Source organism: Lepidochelys olivacea (genome assembly GCF_965140295.1).
Source record: "Lepidochelys olivacea isolate rLepOli2 genome assembly, chromosome: 3".
Taxonomy (NCBI): domain Eukaryota; kingdom Metazoa; phylum Chordata; order Testudines; family Cheloniidae; genus Lepidochelys; species Lepidochelys olivacea.
In genome coordinates, this window is record NC_140413.1 from 11,831,352 (window position 1) to 11,852,205 (window position 20,854).

General features: G+C 48.6%; 1 protein-coding gene across 2 annotated transcripts in view; it reads left to right on the top strand.

The window, feature by feature from the left end:
- Positions 1 to 20,854, top strand: part of TRAM2 (translocation associated membrane protein 2) — a 48,003-nt gene that overhangs the window by 21,033 nt on the left and 6,116 nt on the right. For both annotated transcript variants that reach the window (XM_084622350.1, XM_084622349.1), the window contains 9 exons: positions 4,120 to 4,183; positions 9,830 to 9,939; positions 10,218 to 10,334; positions 15,402 to 15,460; positions 17,021 to 17,105; positions 17,543 to 17,613; positions 18,428 to 18,532; positions 19,668 to 19,811; positions 20,607 to 20,770. In XM_084622350.1, the coding sequence (XP_084478476.1) occupies positions 4,120 to 4,183; positions 9,830 to 9,939; positions 10,218 to 10,334; positions 15,402 to 15,460; positions 17,021 to 17,105; positions 17,543 to 17,613; positions 18,428 to 18,532; positions 19,668 to 19,811; positions 20,607 to 20,770 (919 nt within the window). The remainder of the gene's footprint in view (positions 1 to 4,119; positions 4,184 to 9,829; positions 9,940 to 10,217; positions 10,335 to 15,401; positions 15,461 to 17,020; positions 17,106 to 17,542; positions 17,614 to 18,427; positions 18,533 to 19,667; positions 19,812 to 20,606; positions 20,771 to 20,854) is intronic.

Consider the following 20,854-nt stretch of genomic DNA (forward strand, 5'->3'; position numbering starts at 1 on the left):
ATTCTGTCTCAGACAGTGTCCAGTACTAGGTGATTCAAAGAAAGGTAAAATAAACTGTGATTATGAGCTAGCCTGCCTCCCAAGGAAAATTTCTTCCTGACCTCTGTTAGTCATAGCTCAAAGTGTGAGGTTTTATATCCCTTTATATCCTCTTGGAAGAAAATGTAAAATCATCACTAATAAAATTTGCAGATGCTGCAGAAATTGAGGCTGTGGTATAGGATGAGGCTAGATCACTTGGTAACCTCGGTGCAAGCAAATAATGTCCATTGTAATACAGCAAAATATACCCCTACGAGCAAAGAATGTAGGCCATGCTTACGGGATGGGGACTCTGTCCTGGGAGGCAGTGACTCTGAGAGAGACTGGAGAGTCATGGTGGATAATCGGCTGAACATGAGCTCCCAGTGCAACACAGTAGCCCAAAGGGCTAATGTGATCAGGAGATGCGTAAACAGGTGAATCTTCAGTAGGAGAGGAGAAGTTATTTTACTCTGTATTTGGCACTGGTGGAACAGCTGCTGGAATATTGTGTCCAGTTCTGGTAGCCACAAGTCAAGAAGACCGCAGAATAAGGATGTTGATAAAATGGAGAGGGTTCAGAGAAGAGCCATGAGAATGATTAAAGGTTTAGAAAACATGTCTTATAATGACAGACTCAAGGAGCTCAATCTATTTAGTTTAACAAAGAGAAGGATTAGGCGTGACTTGATCACAGTCTATAAATACCTACATGGAGAACAAATATTTGACAATGGGCTCTTCAAGCTAGCAAAGAAAGGTACAACTCAGTCCAGTGGCTGGGTGTTGAAGCTAGATAAATTGAGACTGAAAAGATGTAAATTTTTGACAGTGAAAGGAATTAACCATTGGAACATCTTACCAAGGGTCATGGTGGATTCTCCATCACTGGCGATTTTTAAAAGGTTGTAAGCTCTTTGGGGTATGGTATTTATTTATCTGTATGGTATTTATGGTCATGCAGGGACTGGACTAGATGACCTCTCAAGGTCCCTTCCAGTTCCATGATTCTGTGTCTATCTATGGTATTATAATCATGTGTGTGGTTTGCAGTAACACTTTGTTACTCTTACCCTTTTATGTGCAGTGCATCCGATGAAGTGAGCTGTAGCTCACGAAAGCTTATGCTCAAATAAATTTGTTGGGCTCTAAGGTGCCACAAGTCCTCCTTTTCTTTTTGCTGATACAGACTAACACGGCTGCTACTCTGAAACCTGTCATTCTTCTCATTAGTAGCTCAGTCACCCAAGACTGAAATTCCTGCCTTAACCGCTCAGTGCCTCAGTTTCCCTACCTCCACAGAGGTGATGTGCAGCTTGAGTCTCTGAAGTAGTTAGAAACTCTCAGATGGAAGCTGGTAAATCAAGTGTATACTTCTAATCAAATCCACCTTCGAATGAGGCCTGTTGAATTGCCATGATCGCTGCCCAGGCAGCCTGCTTCCACCCCATTGCAGGCTTTACTGTCATCCATGCAATGCATGGAAGGCACAAAGCTCTTGAAGTGCTCAGTGTTGCTGTTAATTGGCTGGCCCTGGAGTCAGGATAGAGCCTGGGGTGTCAGCTCTGTCTCTGTCTTAGGTGCTGTTATTCTAGAGCTTGGGAATCGTTTGATTTAATGCTGCCTGCTCCCAGGCATGCCCACCTTTGGGGCTCAGTTGAGCGTTGGTGGCCCACGCTTGGCTATGGGAGCGTGCACTTTAGGACCTGCTCCCTTCCAACTCGCTCAGCGTCAGGTTTCTGGTATTGTTTCTGGCTCTGTTTCCTGGGGCACGACACAGGGAGTCCTGTCTCGCTCCGCGTCGCAGCTGCACCTCCCGCTTGGTCTGTCGTCCACTTGGACCCTGCTAGCCAGGGGGCAGATGGATCCATTTTGTGACCAAACGCCAATGAAAACGCAGCCTTGGCTTTTGGTTCCAGATGGCTTGGTTGCCTTGTTCCCGACCTTTCCCCAGCCCAGCAGCTGTCCTTCTGCGTCTGCCTCAGCAGCGTGGGCTGGAGTCCCAGAGAGCATGTCAGCGATCAGATCTCCTGCTCCTGCAATGAGGAACTGGAAACTAATACTTGCCTACTTCTCCTTCCTGCCCCCTTCCCCCCCCCCCCCCCCCCGGACTTCACACTCACCTCTACTGCCATGCTAACCCCTCCCCACCTGAGCTCCCAGTGCAAACCTCCTCTCTTCTGGTTCTGGGCCCAAGGATCAGATTGAGACCCAGTAGCAGCATGAAGTTCAGACCCAGGGATGTGGCTTCCCAATCCCAGCCTTCCAAAGTTCTGGCCTTTCTCCCCGCACTGGGCAGCCTTTGCTCATCCCCAGCCTCAGCAGCCTCCTGAACCCCAGAAGGCTCTTAGAGTAGCCAGCTCGCCAAGGACTGAACACACACTGGATTTCGAGGAGTAAAGAGACCATGCACAGATGCTGGATGGACACTTGGGCTTACCATGCACAATGCAGACTCGTGATTTTGAAATTTTGAAAAATCGTAGCCCTAGTATCCTTGAGGTTTTGTGAGCAGGATAGAATTAACCCTGAGATGCTTTCCAGGCCCTCAGCCCAAACCACGGATTTTACAGGATGTATCTATAGATGTGTGCCATCTGCAACAGCTTCAATTTGATTCCCAAAGCTGCTTTTCCTCCCCACCCAAGGAGCCTTAACAAGCATCTGCCACTCTCCTCCATGGTTCTGACATGGCTAATCCCTGTGTCTGTCACCAGTGGGAGGGATTACTGTAAAGAACTACTGGCTAAATGTGTTTACAACCTACAGCGCTTTGCACCCATCACAGGGCTGAGGTTATTCTGGGGAGCCAGGGCATTCGTTTGTGAGCCAAAGCCAGTTAATGTACTATGCTGATGTCCCTGCCTGGGATGCTAGGAGCCGCTTAAAACCAAATAGTTTTCAAAGTCAAACACTATAATGCTTTAGCCCTCTGTGGTTCCTCTCCTTTTTAAGAGCAAGAGGCTGGATGAGTGAGGGCCTGTCCCTCAGCCTAATGTATTGCTCAGCCCTTTGGGGGATTTGTCACACTATGACTAGAAATCCTGGCTCTGCCTTACAAGGCTGTATGTAAAGCATCCTTAGATTGAACTGATCTTGCGTGATCACAACGTGCAAGGATGGATGGAGCATGCCTCATCCTGAGGGACTTGGGAGCACTTCACAAACAGACAGACTGGGTACATCCGGGCTCAGGGCGTCATTCCGTCCTGATCACTAGTCATCGCAACCTGTCTGTAAGTCTGTCCCCTCCCTGCGCTTTCCTATGGAGTGCTTTGTTTCTTGGTCAGGCTGTTGGCATGGCTGCTCCGTGGTTAAGTTTAAATCCAGTCTAACTTCCCTCCATGATATGACATTATGACTAGAACGTGGTCCTCTCTACCCCTTTGCTGTTTCCCTTTTAAGCTTCGTCTTTTGCAGCAAGGTGAAGGCCCCAAAGAAACAGCTGATGCTGCCTGTTTACCCCCAGAAGTGGTGCAGCGGGGCAGCGTAATCTCCTCTCCCCAGGCTGCCCTGCTGGTCTGCTTCAACCCTGATTTTAAGGGATCTGCTCTAGGCGGTGAGCTGCGATGATTAACAGGGGAGCTAATAGTGGTAACGGACTTCACCTGCAAACTGGATTGGACTGAAAGTATCAGCCTTACCCAAGACACCAGCAAATTGTAGTCTCGACCCGCCTAGTCTCATAAATCAGTTTAGACTGTTGGCTGAACAATGAGCAGAGGATCTGGACTTAACCAGCATGCACTGCAGTGCGATTGGGGATGGGACATGTGACCCAGGGGGAAAGAGGTTGTGGACAAGACTGGACTTTGTGTCCTGCACAGAGTTCCTTGTGATTGGTTGCTGAACAGTCGGCTTTGTGGAGCAAAGGCAGCTGGCTTGGAAGAGGCAGAGGGATACAAACAGACGTAGCTGGCTCTAAACAGGGAACCCTTTGCCATGAGCCATGCAGAGCTGGGATTTCAGTGGGGGACGGTTCCTGCAGGGTGGATTGTTCTGGCTGGGATATGGGTGGTGGTGGGAATCTGTACCTGGTTCATTGAAAATACTATGATTCACTTTAACCAGGTGTGTGGGTTTTTTTGTCTTTAACAGGCGACAGCCAAGACTGCCTTCCTGTTCATCTTACCTCAGTATAACATTAGCGTGCCTACAGCAGGTAAGAGCATCCACACCAAAGCAGCAGCCCTGCATACAAATCCTCCACAGGATCTCAGCAGACTGTGCCACTCACCCTCATTGCTAAGCATCCCCAGCTGGATGGGTCTCACATTCCACAGCGTACATGACACGGGGGATTTTCTCATAGTAGAAAGCTACTTTAAAAAAAACTATGCTAGCAGTCAGGGAATAGCTCAGTTACTGTTTATCTGGGCTGTTAATCCTCATGCGTCAGGGCATAAACTTCCCACTAGCTGGGGTCAGGAAGAAAATTTCCTTAATGACACATAGTTATTGTAATGCTTCTTCCATCCCTCTCCCACAAAACCACTTGGCCAAACCAATCGGAGCACTTCACAGCGTAATCCTCCCAAACTGTCTTAACGTTCAGACAAAAAATAATATGCACAGGGTGTGTTTTTTGTCTGCTAAGGAGCATTTGGTTGAGACACTGTGTTGGACTGCATGGGCTATTGGCAATTCCTCCAGCTTTAAATTCTTGATGTAGTTAGTTGTTGGGAGGAAAGAAAAAGAAAGGGAACAAGATCACTGAAAACCAGGATTGTGTAAATGAAGTCAGATGTGGGTGCCCCAGTAAAATCAATGCAGCACGCTCGACCATGCTCTGTTCAGACATACAGTAAATGCCAGTCCTTTTCGCCAAAGAGCTTGCAGTTTGTATTCATCCTAGCCGCTGGAGATGGAAAAGATCTGTTAGGCTGTCTTGCTTGTCTCTTACACAGAGCTGTCCTACAGTATCTCTTCCAGTGTTCTGTCCAGTCTCGCTTTCATTGTCCTAAGTAATGACCCATCTGCTATGTTCTCTGGGAGACTAGGTTTAAGCGTTCGCTATATGTAGCTTGGTTAAGTGATGCCTGAGGGGATGAGTGTGTGGTGCGTGGCAATCTGCAGATATTTAAAGTGTGTAAATGCCAAGGAAGGAAAGGAGTCATTGGAATTAAGGGCTGGTCTGCACTGGAATGTTACGTCTGCATAGCTATCACTCTGGGGGCGGGGAGAATTTGAAAAACTCACCCTTCTAAGAGATTAAGTTAATTTAATCTAACACCCGTGTAGACAGCACTAGATCAGAGGAAGAGTTCTTCTACCAGTCTAGCTACCACCTCTCCAGGAGGTGGATTAACTAGAGCGATGGGCAAATCCCTCCCTGTCACTGTAGTTGGTGTCTACACTGAAGTGTTACAGCTATGTTGCTGTAGCATTTGGAGTGAAGACATAGCCTAATAGTGTGGGGTACAACTAGGGCTAATGAGATGAAAGGGGAACGTTTCTGATCATAACATTAATGTTTAGGCTAGAAGGGACCACTCTGATCATCTAGTTTGACCCGTATAGCACAGGCCAGAGAATTCCACCCAGTGAATACTGCAGTGGAGTGAATTTTATGAACCTATGAAATAATCTCGCAAGGGAAGTGGTGGAAGCCCTGACATTTGGAACATGTTAAAACAGGACAAACCATTGGGTATAATAGGGAACAGCCCAGCACTGGCAACAGGGAGATGGAGTAGCTAGCCTAACAGGGACCCTTCCATTTCTGACCCAATTGTTCTGTAGTGCAGTAGAGTGCACTTGTAGGAAACTTCTGTTGCTAGCTTCAATTTTTCTTGGCTCAGCTTCACCTCCATCTCGAGGTGAATACACTGTCACACTAGCTGCTCATAAATCCAACATACCCTAATTAATTTACTCAGAGGTACCTTCTCCTGCAGTTAGCAAAAGAACAATTACAGGTAGAAAGGTCTGTGAAATACTTTAAAGAAAGGAGATGGGATGGTCCAACTATAGTGTCAAGTAATGAAACTGCTAAAAACCTCACAAACCCTGCAACATTTATTATAGGAACGTAGGAATTGCCAGACTGGTTCAGACCCAAGCTCCATGGAGCCCAGTATCCTGTCTCTGGCAGTGGCCAGCACCAGATTCCTCAGAGGAAGGTGTAAGAACCATGCAATGGGTAGATGTGGATTATTCCAGTTCACACACAGGCTTTGTCCCTGTCTCTGTAGGCTAATATCCTTTACAAAATGTTCGTTGTCTTTAATTAGAACTCTGGATATTCTTGTTATAAAGATAAATGTCAAGCACTTTGAGTCTTGCGAAGTTCTTGGCCTCAACGGTTTCCTGTGGCAATGAGTTCCACAGCTTAAGTTTTACATGAACTAGTATTTCCTGTTGTTGTTTTTGAAATTGTCACCTTTCAGTTTCATTGCATGTCCCCTGATTCTTGTGTTATGAGGCAGGGAGAGTAGATGCTCCCAATCTACCTTCTTTAGACCAGTAATTATTTTATCTTTTTTATCACCTTACAGATGAATAAGTGATCAATCCCTTCCTAGGAGAGTTTTTCAAGGCTCTTGATCATTCTCATAACTCTTCTCTCAGCCCCCTTCAGTTCTTCGGTACTTATTTTAATAACTTTAAATGAGATCAGATACCATAAGTAGCTGGGATTATACATACTCCATATTTAAAATGTGACTCACGCTGTCTGGAGTTTGAGTAACAGCCATGTTAGTCTGTATTCACAAAAAGAAAAGAAGTACTTGTGGCACCTTAGAGACTAACCAATTTATTTGAGCATAAGCTTTCGTGAGCTACAGCTCACTTCATCGGATGCATACTGTGGAAAGTGTAGAAGATCTTTTTATATACACACAAAGCATGAAAAAATACCTCCTCCCACCCCACTCTCCTGCTGGTAATAGCTTATCTAAAGTGATCACTCTCCTTACAATGTGTATGATAATCAAGGTGGGCCATTTCCAGCACAAATCCAGGGTTTAACAAGAACGTCTGAGGAGGGGGGCGGGGGTAGGAAAAAACAAGGGGAAATAGGTTACCTTGCATATTAACTTAGCCACTCCCAGTCTTTATTCAAGCCTAAGTTAATTGTATCCAATTTGCAAATGAATTCCAATTCAACAGTTGCTCGCTGGAGTCTGGATTTGAAGTTTTTTTGTTGTAATATAGCAACTTTCATGTCTGTAATCGCGTGACCAGAGAGATTGAAGTGTTCTCCGATTGGTTTATGAACGTTATAATTCTTGACATCTGATTTGTGTCCATTTATTCTTTTACGTAGAGACTGTCCAATTTGACCAATGTACATGGCAGAGGGGCATTGCTGGCACATGATGGCATATATCACATTGGTGGATGTGCAGGTGAACGAGCCTCTGATAGTGTGGCTGATGTTATTAGGCCCTGTGATGGTGTCCCCTGAACAGATATGTGGGCACAGTTGGCAACGGGCTTTGTTGCAAGGATAGGTTCCTGGGTTAGTGGTTCTGTTGTGTGGTATGTGGTTGCTGGTATTTGCTTCAGGTTGGGGGGCTGTCTGTAGGCAAGGACTGGCCTGTCTCCCAAGATTTGTGAGAGTGTTGGGTCATCCTTCAGGATAGGTTGTAGATCCTTAATAATGCGTTGGAGGGGTTTTAGTTGAGGGCTGAAGGTGACGGCTAGTGGCGTTCTGTTATTTTCTTTGTTAGGCCTGTCCTGTAGTAGGTGACTTCTGGGAACTCTTCCGGCTCTATCAATCCGTTTCTTCACTTCCGCAGGTGGGTATTATAGTTGTAAGAATGCTTGATAGAGCTCTTGTCGGTGTTTGTCTCTGTCTGAGGGGTTGGAGCAAATGCAGTTGTATCGCAGAGCTTGGCTGTAGATTGTAGAGTCTGGAGTAGCTCACAACTGTGAGTGCCAATCTGTGAGTGCCAGACAGGTCAGACTGTCAGAAAACAGGGTAGACACCCCAAACTGGTGGTATATTCTATAATTAGATTTTTACCAAGCCAGTAACAATTGTGAACTTCTGGATCACTATATTAGCCTTACCATGGCATCTCAAGCAGTTCCCTTAGGGTCTCCAGCCAATTTTGCCACTCAGACAAACTGGACTTTGTGTGATAATGGTCCCTTATACCAAATATCACTTCACATTATGTTACTCCCAACCTCAAAGGGTCAGTCACTTACCCCAGTCTGTATCTCACACCAAAGATCACTCTGGTAGCCAATTTTTCTAGTAAAGTAACTAAAGCTTTTTTTTAAGCTAAGAAAGGCAATGAGAGTTACTTAGAGGTTAAAACCCGTAAAATACATTAACAGGTGAGTCAAAGTTTGTAAGTCCAAATGATAGCGGAGATGTAGTGATCTGCGCGTTTTCCATACCTCTCTCAGGATTACCCAAAATAACTTTGGGGATCTCTGTCTTGCTTCTGGAGTGCTCCCCTGTGAGTGTCCAAACAACCCAGAGCTACAGGCTCGATCCCTAGATCCATCTTTACAGCTGCTTTCTGTGGAAAGCAATCTGGCAAGTGTTTTCATCACAGCATGGGCTCTCTCTTTGTGGACTAAATACAAACTGAGCTTGTGACTTTCCATTGTCAAACACAACGAACCCGTGCTTTGATGTTAGCAGTCTTTTACATTTCCAAGGCTTCAATCTTGTGTGATGGTTAAACCTAACGTAAACACAATGTGATAGCCAGAAACAATCCTTCATTAGTTTTCATGAAGTTTACACATCCAGTACATTCACATTTTAACTAGTGCACACTTTAATCTAGGATTACCTAATTACCAGGTATACATAGTGTAAAGTGATAGTAGACGACAGGTTATAGGTAAGTGAAGACAATAATATTAACAGTTCTTTGATATTCACCCACAAGTGAACTAGTCCATGGCTTTGATCTGAGCTGGCCTGTCAGTGTCAAAGTGACCTTGTCCACTTTTATTAGGCCTCAAACACCAAATATGGCTTATTTAAAATGAGTCCTGCCTGTTTAAAAGATTAGGCCCCACTGTTTAAAAGTACTTAAGCGTTGCAGTTCTCAGCATCACAATGCCTATCTGGTTTAGGAGCCTAAATCTTATTTTCAGAAGGGATTTAGGCACTTGAGTCTAATCACATCAACTGCTTTCAAAATACCTTTGGAAAATTTCCCCTAAATGTTCATTAAAGATACACAGATTAAAGCTGACAGTACAAACTATTTTAGAACATAAAAACCTAAGAATGCCCATAATGGGTCAGACCAATGGTCCATCTAGCCCAGTATCCTGTCTTCCGACAGTGGCCAGTGCCAGGTGCTTCAAAAGGAAAGAAAAAAACAGGACAATTATCAACTGATCCAGTCCTGTCATCCAGTCCCAGTATCTGGCAGTCAGAGGCTTAGGGACACCCAGAGCCATGGGGTTCCATCCAGTGATGGGCTGCCAAAATCTTAACAACCGGTTCACTATAAAAAGTTCTGATTTAAGGGATGTGCCCCAGTATGTATTTTTTGTACCAACAGGGTTGCCATACGTCCGGATGGCGATTTAAGAACCAAAAAGCCTGACCTGTCCGGGAAAATACGGATGTGTGTTAACCCTGCCTAAAGTTCTTTTTTACAAAGATGATCCTGAACTAGAAACGAGCTCTGTTTCACATGTGTGGGTCCTCACCACTCCCTGGGCGTGTGCCCAGGCTTGGCATCCACCTTATTTAAAAAAAAACACTTCATCTCTGGGTGCCTTTAAAACCCAACCCCGGCCCCCCGCTTCGGCGTCGGAAAACAATGCCCTTTTGGCCTAGCCCCAACAGCTGCAGTGATGATATTCGTCTCTCTCTCCCCAGACGGCGAGCTAGTTCACTACCGTTACGGGCTAAAGGACTTGATCACCATCCTCTTCTATGTCTTCATAGCAATCATCCTGCATATGGTGTTGCAGGACTACGTCCTGGATGTAAGTTCTGCTTCTGTTCTGAGGTAAAATTCCTGGAGGGCCTCTTGTTAAAGAGCCCGCAGGCCTCTATGTTGACTCTTAGTGGCCACAGCTGGCCTCTGCATGCTGGCTGGCCTTTCTGTGCTGGTTGGTTTGATCGGGCCGGGGGGTCTCTCTAGCCTGACATGGTGGCAGGTGAGCTCTCACTTCAGGGGCAGGCGGGAGTGACTGGTGTTTGGGAGTGAAGAAGGTGAATTGCCGGCATTGTGGCTTATGCCCTCTTATTATTTTTCCTCTAGAAAATCAACAGGCGGCTCCATCTCTCCAAGGTCAAACACAGCAAGTTCAACGAATCGGGGCAGCTGGTGGCTTTCCATCTCACCTCCATGATCTGGTGCTTGTATGTAGTGGTCACGGTAAGCTATGGCAGAGGGCCCAGCCGAGACTCTGCATGGTCCATTTCAGGTTTCCCTTTACAGAGATTGGGCCTAGACTGAGGGAGTCTGCAGCAGATTCCTGCTCACATGGGTCCTTTAGCATTGCCTCTGCTGGGTGTTTTCTGTGCGTGTTGGTTTGAGGCAGTTCTTGCCCATGCTCTCATCGGTAGGAATCCCTCCAAAGTTACTTACTGTGAGGGGTGAGGGAGTCTCGAGCGAGCAGACGACTGGACTCCAGAGCAGCATGTACAGTGGGGCTCCGTGTACTGCTTGGCGAGCTGGACTGAGTCTCTGTCAGAGTTAGGGGATTGCACGGCAGACAGAAAATTCGGTGTCCCTTTCACTGAGCTAAAAACAGGGGTTTGAATGAGCTCAGTTTGAGAGTGAACCATGCAGTCAGCATGGCAGCCACTGTGCTGTTCGTTTTAATATTACATTTAATTGATTTGAAGCTATCTCCAGACTTCAAGTTGTCAATGTGACACCGACTCTGTATTGACAAGGCGTAATAATGATAATAAATACCTGTCTTTTATAGAGCACTTTTTATGACTAGCTCACAAAGCGCACAATGAAGCCGCATTGTAGAAGTTGTCATAGGGAGCACGGGAGGATCTTGGCACCTTGGGGAGGGGGAGAAGACAGTTTGGAACCAGCCCATGGAATGAGCACATTAGCTGGGTGTTTCTGCAAAAACTGTCAGCAGTGAGACATCAGTGCAGCAATTTAAACGGTCATTTCAGGATTCAGACTCTCCACACAGACAGACAGACAGACACACACACAACAATTAACCCCTCTAAGCTGTTGTTTCAGGCTGCTGGCAGACTCAGGCAGACGTCACCATGTTAGTTTACACTTGGTTCGTGTTTTCAGGGTTTTCTTTGCAAGCGTGAAGGATACAAACAGAGGGTAAAATTCTGGTCCCACTAAATCTGGGGGAAGTTTTGCCGCTGACTATAATGGCACCAGGGTTTCATCTGTCCTATGTTGTGGGGAAAGATTCTGGAGCACATTTCTCTGACAAGGGGAGGATTCTTAGGCAAAACTCCTGACCATGGAATTGCATTGTATCCTAGGCTTTGCTTTACAATCCCTTGGCAGCCTGCTCTCTCCCTCTCTCTGGGAAGCCTGTTGTTCTGGCTTTCTGCTATGTGAGGCCCCTTTATTCAAGACGAGAAAGCTGGAAATGTTCAACCAATGGTGCCATCTGATCGACTGGAGTCAACACACAGTACTATATAGTCCACAAAGCTGCTGCAAGGAGGAGCTGCGGGTGGGGCTGGCTGTGTGCATTTTAGCAAGAGCAGATCTCTTAACCCAGGTTACCAAAGCCCTTGGAATGAGCAGAGAGAAGGGGATAAACTCTGCTAAACACAGTTAAGGTCTCTGAACTCCAAGTGTCTTACTGCCAATTGCTCTTCCGCTCACATTCTGATTCCAAGCTGGGGGAGCAGCGTAGCATAAAAGCCTAGAGATGCCAGGAGACTTTAATATGCATGAAAATGTAAACTGACTTTCCATTGGATTTGGGGGCAGGGGGGCTAGATAGGGCAGAGGCATTGTGCAAACATTCTGTAAAATGTGGGTTTAAAGCATGAGCCAGTGTCCCCCATTCCCCCCAAAATCCCAACCGAAACCTACGTAATTTCAGCTTTAATGTCACAGAACATAAATGCAGTAGACAAAAGTCAGGCAATGCAAAAGTTAAGGATCCTCCTGGCAAGGCTAACTCAGCCATTTGTGTGTGGAGGGGAGGTGTTTTTGGATTGCTCTTAAATACGTGGATTAATACATGTCCCATACAAAAGGCTTCATCCAAAGAACAGAAAGGGTGCTAGCAGTTACTAAAGAGTTACCACTTAACCAGCTGTATTAAGCCTCTCATATCCCCCAGTGTCAGGAATGCCCCAGTATGTGGTATCCAGCCAGTGCTGGATAGTAACTGACTATCACTGTCGCAAATTACATGTGACTCCAGTAAATAACCCTAAACTCCATCTACAGCATCTGCCCTAGCACCCATGTCCTTCCCAGCAGGCTGGCAGCTGCATGCTGCCTCAGGCCCCAACTCCTCCTCCAGCACAGCTGGCTCCACCCTAGTTTTACCCCTCCAGATGTACCTCACCTCCACAGTGGTGGGCCCCAGCCTGAGGGAGGTGGGTATCAGGAGCCTGCAGGCAGGGAGTCGGGGGGAGGGAGAGAGATTTATTTAAAAAAAAAAAAAAGGATCAAGACTGCTTGTAAGACTGGCCTCCTGCCAGTACTCAGTTCTCCTTAGCTGTGACCAAGGAACTGGCTGGTCTCCACTGTGTTAAGAATTAGCCAGGGTGTTAAGGGTTAATGTTCTTGTGGCTCACTATCTCTGGGGAGGGACGGGGACACTTTAAATTAAAAAAAAAAAAAAAAACGGGTTCACTCTCATTTTGTTTCTGGCCCAGCCTGGTGTAATGGGCTCCTGGCCAGGCCCAGGGCTCCCTGTGACTCTTTAGTTTCCAGTTAATTAAAACCACCGAGTAAATGTTCCTTTGGAAGCTTCACCTGGCCCTGCCAACCCCTCCCGACCTGCACTGCCTCGCAAGCCAGTCACGGAGCATCCCTCTTTTGCAGCCTGTATTACTTTAAAGTACGTTCATTCCCGAGACGCCCGTGGCTGGTGGATGCTCCTGTGAACGATATGGGGCGTGGCCCATTGAAACAGGTGGCAAAGCTACCGTTGGCTTCAATTGGCTTTGCACCCGCCCTGTGGTGCCTGTTCTCTCATTGCCGGCGGTGGGCACCCTGTCTCTCGTTAGTGCAGCGTTAACCCTTTGGAGGCTGCCCATCTAGATACCTATTTCTGCTCCCCCTCCCTCCCACCAGGAAAGCCTGGTGTCCGGAGGGTTAAAAAGACTTGTCCATTCTCCAACATCTCTTATGCCCTTCGTGTGGGCTGCTCGTGCCCCTTGAGAGCAAATTAGCAGCATCACTCTTGTTTGAGTACTTCACGGCTACAGTCTCTTCCCCCACCACCACCATCCTGCTTCAGATATTTCCACTAGCCAGGGGTTGCAGAACTGGTAGGCAGGGGGGCTAGAGCCCCTGCAATAGAAATATTGTGGGGGCGCTGTCCCTGCATCAGCTTGCACATGCCCAGGTGCAGGGGGCGGGGAGGTTGCAGCGGCGAGAGCTGAACCCAGAGGGGCTAGAGTGGCTGCGTCAGGGCCTGGGACCGGGCCAGGGAGCAGGACCAGCAGAGCTGAAATGGAAGCCCCTGGACTGTCCTTCCAAGCCTGGAGCTGGCTGCCCACTCCCACCCCTGGCCAAGTCTCAGTACCTCCCCTTACTCCTCCTTCTATTCCTCTGTCCCCCTCCCCCAATTGCAGGGAGCTTCCGCCCTCCTGCCTCTAACTGGGGGCCACAGCCTCCTCTGTAAACATCCCAAGTTGCTGCTGTGCCAGGGAGCCCCGAGGGCGTGCCAGCTGACTGAAAGAGGCTTCTGAGCTTTCTAACTCTGTGTGCTCTGTCCCCCAGCCTGGCTGCAGCTCGGTATCCATGGTGGTTTTTCAGAGAAGACGCTGTAAATGAGGGTGAATCGTCCAAGCTGGCCCTGGCTGCGGGTTTTGCCTCCAGATCCCAACTTCCCCCCAACTTCAATTTGACACCATGTGAAATTACGTCTGACAAAGCCAAGATCTGTTGGCCTTCAGGGTGCCTCTGTTCTCCCGTGCTTTCCTTAAGGGAGGGGGAGTTGATGGGAGGAGACTTCCCTTTGGTTTGGGAGCGTGGGCTTCTCTACATGGTGAGAAAGCCCAGAATAGTTAGTGTGCACCCCAGCCACTCCGCACTAACTCCCTGTGTGGACACTCTTACTCTGCACTAACAGAGCCTTGGTGCACATCAGCTTAATACACTTCCAGAGTGCCCAGTCAGTGTGTCCACATGAGGATCTAGCACAAGGTAGCTATTGTGCTGTAAAATCACACCGTGGCTTAGCGCGCGCTAGCTGCTCCGTGCAGACAAGCCCTGCATGTGGGCTTGCATGTGTTGAATATTGATCCGCTTGTATCTCACAATTCCAAAGCAGCCTGCGGTGTTGAAGACAAAAGTCCAGTAAACCGAAGTAAATATGTCCATGCAAAGACACTGCATTAAAAGAGCACTTACGTTTGCAGAGCAAAGCACTAAAAATAAATCTGGGAATGTCCAAGTTCAGGTTTCCTGCACAACCATTATTATTTATTTGTATCATCCTAGCACCTCGGAGCCCCAGTCCAGGACCAGGAGTCAGGACCCCATTGTGCTAGGCACCGTGCAAACATAGAATGAAAAGAGGGTCCCTGCCCCAAAGAGCTTACAGTCTAAGACAAGTGACTGCAGGTTGATACAGGCCGGCAGGGGAGCATAAGGGAACACTGAGACATAACTTGAACTTCACCCCTTTGGGCTTATGGGTTTTAATTACAGGATCGCATCCTGTTACCTCTGCTGGACCCAGGGCTCGTTCAGCGTGCTGGCTGGCTGGTACACACTGTTGTAAGCCTTTTATAGCTTGGTGGAATCAAAATGCATTTTCACTGGACCCCTAAAAGGCAAATGGGACCGTCTCCATCCTTGAACTATTAGGTTTCTGCCCTTTCCCACTGAGAGATTAGCTGGGGGAAGGCTGCAGCAGCTTTATAACAAAAAACATTCCCTGCGTTCAAAAATGGCTGAAGAAGTTTTGCCCAATTTTTATTTCAGTTCCCCTTCAGATACAGAGGAGACCTGGAGAGGTGCAGCCCTGTTACGTGAAAGTTGGACAAAATTATCATCAGCCATAAGAGGCCTATTAGAATGTCAGTGTTTTGGCAACCTTAATGCTGGCCTTACCTAACGTGCTTCAGCTTGTAATAATTGCAGCTGCTCTGAAAGGATCCAGCCTCCAGGCCCCTTTTCTCAGTTTCTCATTACTGACATGGCATTTAGTTTGCGCAGTTGGAATTGGTGCTGATGTGGGTAACCCCAGAACCGACACGTGCTGATGATTTCCTTTGCTTAGAACTTGCCTCTCCTCTTCTCTTTCAGGAAGGATACTTGTCAAATCCGAGGAGCTGGTGGGAAAACTACCCTCATGTTTTTCTCCCGTAAGCGCTCTGTTCTTCAGCTGACCGCTTCCTTCCTCTTTTTAGGTTAATGTCAGGACGTGGCATGGGAGTCAGTGCCATGTGACTAGGCAGCATTTACCTTGCTGTGTATTTTCAAAGCACTGTACAAAGGATCCCACAGCCCCTTCCCATGCTGGGTTTGCCAGTAAACCCTGATTTCTACAAAGGTCTTAAGGGACATTTGAAATCTTAATACAAATTCAGGAGGTGGCGGGGTGGCGGGAGGCATTGTGTGATCGGGCACTTCAGAGCATGTCTCCCCTTGTAGCCTGGGACTCGAGAGTCCTGAATTCGGTTCCGAGCTCCCAGTGACTTTGGGCAAGTCACTTAACCTCTCTGTGCCTCAGTTTCCCATCTGTAAAATGAGGGATGATAATTCTCCCCTCCTTGCAGGGATGCTGTAATGGTGAACTTGGGAAGGTTTGTGAGGCTGGGGGATATATAAGTACCCAGACAGAAAGAGGGAGCTCCAGTCAGTGTATAGCCAATGTTTGGGAACCATGGGTTCAGAAATTCAGGAGTGATCTGTCCCCTTATTAGGATGCTAATGGGGGCAGAGAAGTTGGGACTTGCCCAACTAATCAGCGGCAGAGCTGGGGTTAGAAGTTAGGAGGTTCCTGGCTCCCACTCCCATGCTAAATCCCCAGGAGGAGCTCAGTGGGGTTAGGCGCTGGAAGCAGGAATCCCTGGGTGGAATTTGCTGGCCTGTGTTACGCAGGAGGTCAGCCTAGGAGGTGACCACAGTTCTCCTCCTGGCCTTGAAATCTGTGACTCTAGATCATTCTGGCCCAGGAATCCTGGATCCCATGAATGATTAAACTTATATTTGGCCCCTCCTTCCCATGTGCGCACTCCCCTGAATGCTAGTGGGTAACTGGATCCTAGTGTAGGTGCAAAACAGTAGGGAGAGGAGTGCTCTGTGGTGCCCCGTGCAGCGCAAATGGAATTCTAGCACCCGCATGCCAAATCCGGAATGAGTCTGAGTCTGCCAGGCCTCCCAGCAAACACACAATGTTGCATTTTGGTTGCTGTCAAATTCTCCTTCTCTCTTTTCCCTCCCATTCCTTGGGTGCCGTATCTATTAGCTCTTGAAAAGCAGTAACCCCTTGACGACTTTGTCTAAGGCCCTAGGCCAGTACCTCTTTCCCAGTCCTCAAATAAGAGATTAAAAAACTAGCCCAAACCTGACCTTCATCCCCCAGACTGTTTGGGAATGGCTGCTCCCTGCAGGCTCTCTGGCTTTCCCGAGGCTTCCTCTTTCCAGGAAAAGTCCACAGGGGACAGACCTCCTGCTGAGTTAATGGGTGTAGTAGATCAGGCAGTCTTCCCCCCCTTGGCTGGGACTGGGGTAGCTGGTTTGATTTCCAGGGGTCAGATCAGGGCATGTGCTTTCTGCTCAGAGGAATTCTCCCCGCAACTCTCAAAGGGGTGATGCCCCATCCCAGTCCATAGTATGGGGAATATTTACACACATGGAACTTCCAGTCTGGAGCTGGGTTTGCCTGCCAATCTTTCACCTGTCCTGTCCTTGCATTTCAGGTTCCAGGTGAAGTTTTTCTACCTTTGCCAGCTGGCCTACTGGCTGCATGCCCTGCCTGAGCTATACTTCCAGAAGGTGCGCAAGGTGAGTGCTGGACAGGCCGCGCTGCAGGCTTTGCAAAGGCTGCCTCATCTGGTGGAACCACTGGCCAGTGGATTTGCAGTAGCTTTAAGAAGCAAAATGCCAGACTGCATACATGGAACTTGGGGAGAAGTGCAAGGCTGGGGAAGGCACAGCTGCTGCATGTTCCCCTTACACTGAGAGCGAGCTTGGAAGCTGCTTTCTCTCAGCTTGCATAGGTGCCCTGGCCACCATGTTGCCTTTACACTTGGCCAATTAGGTGGAATATTCATGGCCACAGGATGATGTTGCATGTACCACCAGGAGCGCTCCACAAATCTTGGCGGAGCAGGGAAAGCCCTAGACTTACCTCCGTGCTTCGCTGCTCCATTGCGTGTGCTCATTCAGATTTCCAAGTGAGGAAGGTTGAACTTACTGTTAAATCTTTGTTCCTTTGCCAGGAGGAGATTCCTCGTCACCTGCGGTACATCACCCTGTACCTGATGCATATAGCTGGAGCATACCTCTTAAAGTGAGTGCAGTGGAGTTCGCTTTATGGGGCCTGCGAAGAATGATGGGAAAATCCTGGTTTCCGGAGGGCGGGTGCTCAGTACTTGCTGAGGGGTGGGCAGCCAAAATCGCTAGTCCCTGTGAAAATCTTGGCCGACGCATTGAGACTTGAGTAAAGGGGGGGGGGTGATTTAAAAACCAACAATAAATGCAACAAATGATTAGCCTGTGGAACTCCCAGCTACAGTATGTTACTGAAGCCAACAGTTTCCAAATAGGAGAATAGCTACTTTTAGGAAAGAAGATATTGTCTAGTCACATAGCTAGGATGGATGACATGCCGGCACCTAATACTTTCAGAGCATCGTACAACGCAAACCTCTGCGAGTGCTTCTCAGTCTCAGGCTGGAAGATGTGATCCCCTTTTTGGTGTCAGGAAAATTTTCTCCCGGGGTTGTTATTGCAGTTAGAACAAATACGTTCTAAAGACTTTCATACGCCATCCGGTGAAGCACGCAGCCTATGTGAGAGGCAGCAGGGTCCAGTGACTAGTGCACTGGACTACAATACAAGAGACCTTGGCTTCTGTTCCCGGCTCTGCTCGGTGATAGTGGGCTCTGTGCCTTGGTTTCCCCTTAAACCATGTCAAGTCTATTTCGATTGTAACCTGTCTGGAGCAGGCATGTGTATGTCCAAGGCCCAGCACAACGGGGTTTTGATTTTGATTTGAAGCACATAGTCCACAGAACAAACATGAAGTAGGAGTAATAAGGTAGGTGGCTGACTGGAGCTCAGGTCTGTTCCAATATGGCAATGCCTGTGTCTTCTCTCTCTAGCCTAACCCGCCTGGGGCTTGTCCTCTTGCTGCTGCAGTACTTCGCTGAATTCCTCTTCCACATGGCCCGTCTATTCTACTTCACAGATGAGAACAACGAGAAGCTGTAAGTACACTGAGCTGAGAGGAGCGATTCACCCCTTGCCGGCCAGAACTGTCATGCAATGGAGTCTAGGGGGAAGTCTGTCTTCCTTCTCCAGAACGGATCTGCAAGAGAACTCCCACCTTGGGGGTGGGGAGAGGGGTCACGGGTGCTGCAGTTCCTGACTAGCCTGTTGGCAGTGGGCAGGAAGATCTCCACAGCACAAGTACAAAGAGGGCACTCGAGGCCGGATTAACTCCCAGGCTTGATTCAGTAAGCATAAGAACCCCTGATCAGTGCAGCCTGTGAAGGGCCTGAGACCTTGTGTAGTCATGTACGGCGGTGCAAAGTTGGAGAGGTGGTGTGGTCTAGTGGCTAGAGCACTGGCCTGGGAATCAGGAGACCTGGGTTCTATTCCTAGCTCTGCTGCTGGCCTTCAGTGAGATATTGGGCCAGTCTCATCTTCTCTCTGTGCTTCTGTTTACCCTCCCACCCTTTGTCTTGTTTGTTTAAACTCGTCAAAACTATCCCTCGCTAGGTGTATGCGCAGAGCTAGCGCAGCAGGCTGCTTTCCTAACACAAAGCCTAATGAATATAAACAGATACTGGAATGGTGGTGACGTTATATGCTCCTGTTGCAGTGGGCTGCATGACCACACACAACAAAGGGCATAAGAGAATTGGACCTGAAATCCCTTCGGGCCTGAAATTCGCTAGTGCCAACTGTGCACAAATGTGCCAGGAGACTCTCTGCGCATGCACAAAGTGGTGTGCTCTGGAGTGGAAGGTTGACAGCCCTGGAGACTTAAATCCTGTTCAGCACAGGCCCCAGCCAACCTGCCTCCCACATGACTCGGCAGGGCCATCTCACGCGTGGCCTGTTCCGGCAACGGCACCCTTGCTGAGGCTGCAGGAAGGGGGCCAGCTGTGACAGTTGCATAGCACTCCTAGGCTGAAATAACCCCTCCTCCCCCAAAGTTCAACCCTGTTAAAAGTGGGTCCCCATGAACAACATGCTGCTCCTGGGCATGTTGAGGCAGTTTCCTGGCCTGAATGTCTGCGTCTCGCGACTCCTGCTGCCCTTCCAGGTAGGCTGGCTGTGCGCCCCCACTGCGGATGGAGGCTCATCCCAGTGACGCTCCTGTTGGAATTCACACAGGTTTAATGCCTGGGCAGTGGTGTTCGTGGTCACCCGGCTCTTCACCCTCACCCTTTCCGTGCTGGTTGTTGGCTTCGGGCTGGCTCGGGTGGAGAACCAGGCGTTCGACCCAGAGAAAGGAAACTTCAACACTCTGCTTTCCAGGTAAGACGTGGCCATGTGCTGCTCCATCGGCTTCCTTCCCGTAGGCTGAAATGGTCTGCCGGATTGCTTAACGCATGCTCATGTAGTCAGGAAGGGGACTGATGAAAGCAGTAGTGATGCCCGTGTTCAGGTTCTCTACCCATCCATTCCCACTCGGCTCCCAAGGGCCGGACCTGCAAAGTCAGAGGGGTCTGAAAATCCAACTGTCTTCTGCTTGGAACTTCTCCCGTACCGAGGGCTCTAGATGCAGCATAGTGCTAGGCGCGCAAGCTGGGTGCTAGGCTGTCTTGAGGCTCAGCAAAATTGTCTGTGAACTGTAGTGTGAAGGAAAGAAAAATCCTTGTTTGCTCAGTAAAGAGACCAGATACGAAGAGAGCCTCCAAGCAGATCTGTCATGTAAGGAGGTGCACTTAGTACAATCCCTTTTCTAGCCATAACTGCAATTTAAGGGACCTGGTCAACATAAATCATACTTCTGTCTGGCTGTGTCCTCCCTCCTGTTGTCAGAGGAGCCTAGGGACGTGGCAGGCGTGATTGTACCTAAGCAAAAACTGGCAGCGGGACTCAGGGCAGGGCTGGTACCTGGAACAACTATTCCCTCCCCTCAGGTGGTCCTCACAGAACTGGTCTGTGGCTCTGGAGAGCACCAGTCTCTGTAGATCGCTGTGGTCTTTGGGTATGAAGGCCATTTACTAGCTGGCTTGGTTGGGTTTGGAAGTGGCTCCATGGCCCCTGGCTTCGGTCTCTTTGCTCCATTCTCAGCCTGCCTCTTCTCTGCCCCCTCCCACCCCCCAGGATGGGCGTGCTGTCCCTGGTGTGCCTCTCCCAGGCCTGGATGATGTGGCACTTCATCCACTTCCAGCTGCGGCGCTGGCGGGAGTACTGGAATGAGCAGAGCGCCAGGCAGAGAGCTGCCACCCTCACCAAACAGCAGTCCAAGCCCGTCAAGAGGGAGTCGGGTAAGTGCCAAGGCCGGGTGCTGAGAGCAGGGCCGTGTGTGGCTGAGCTGGGGGCAAGATGTAAGGGCCCAGGATGCTGTCGGG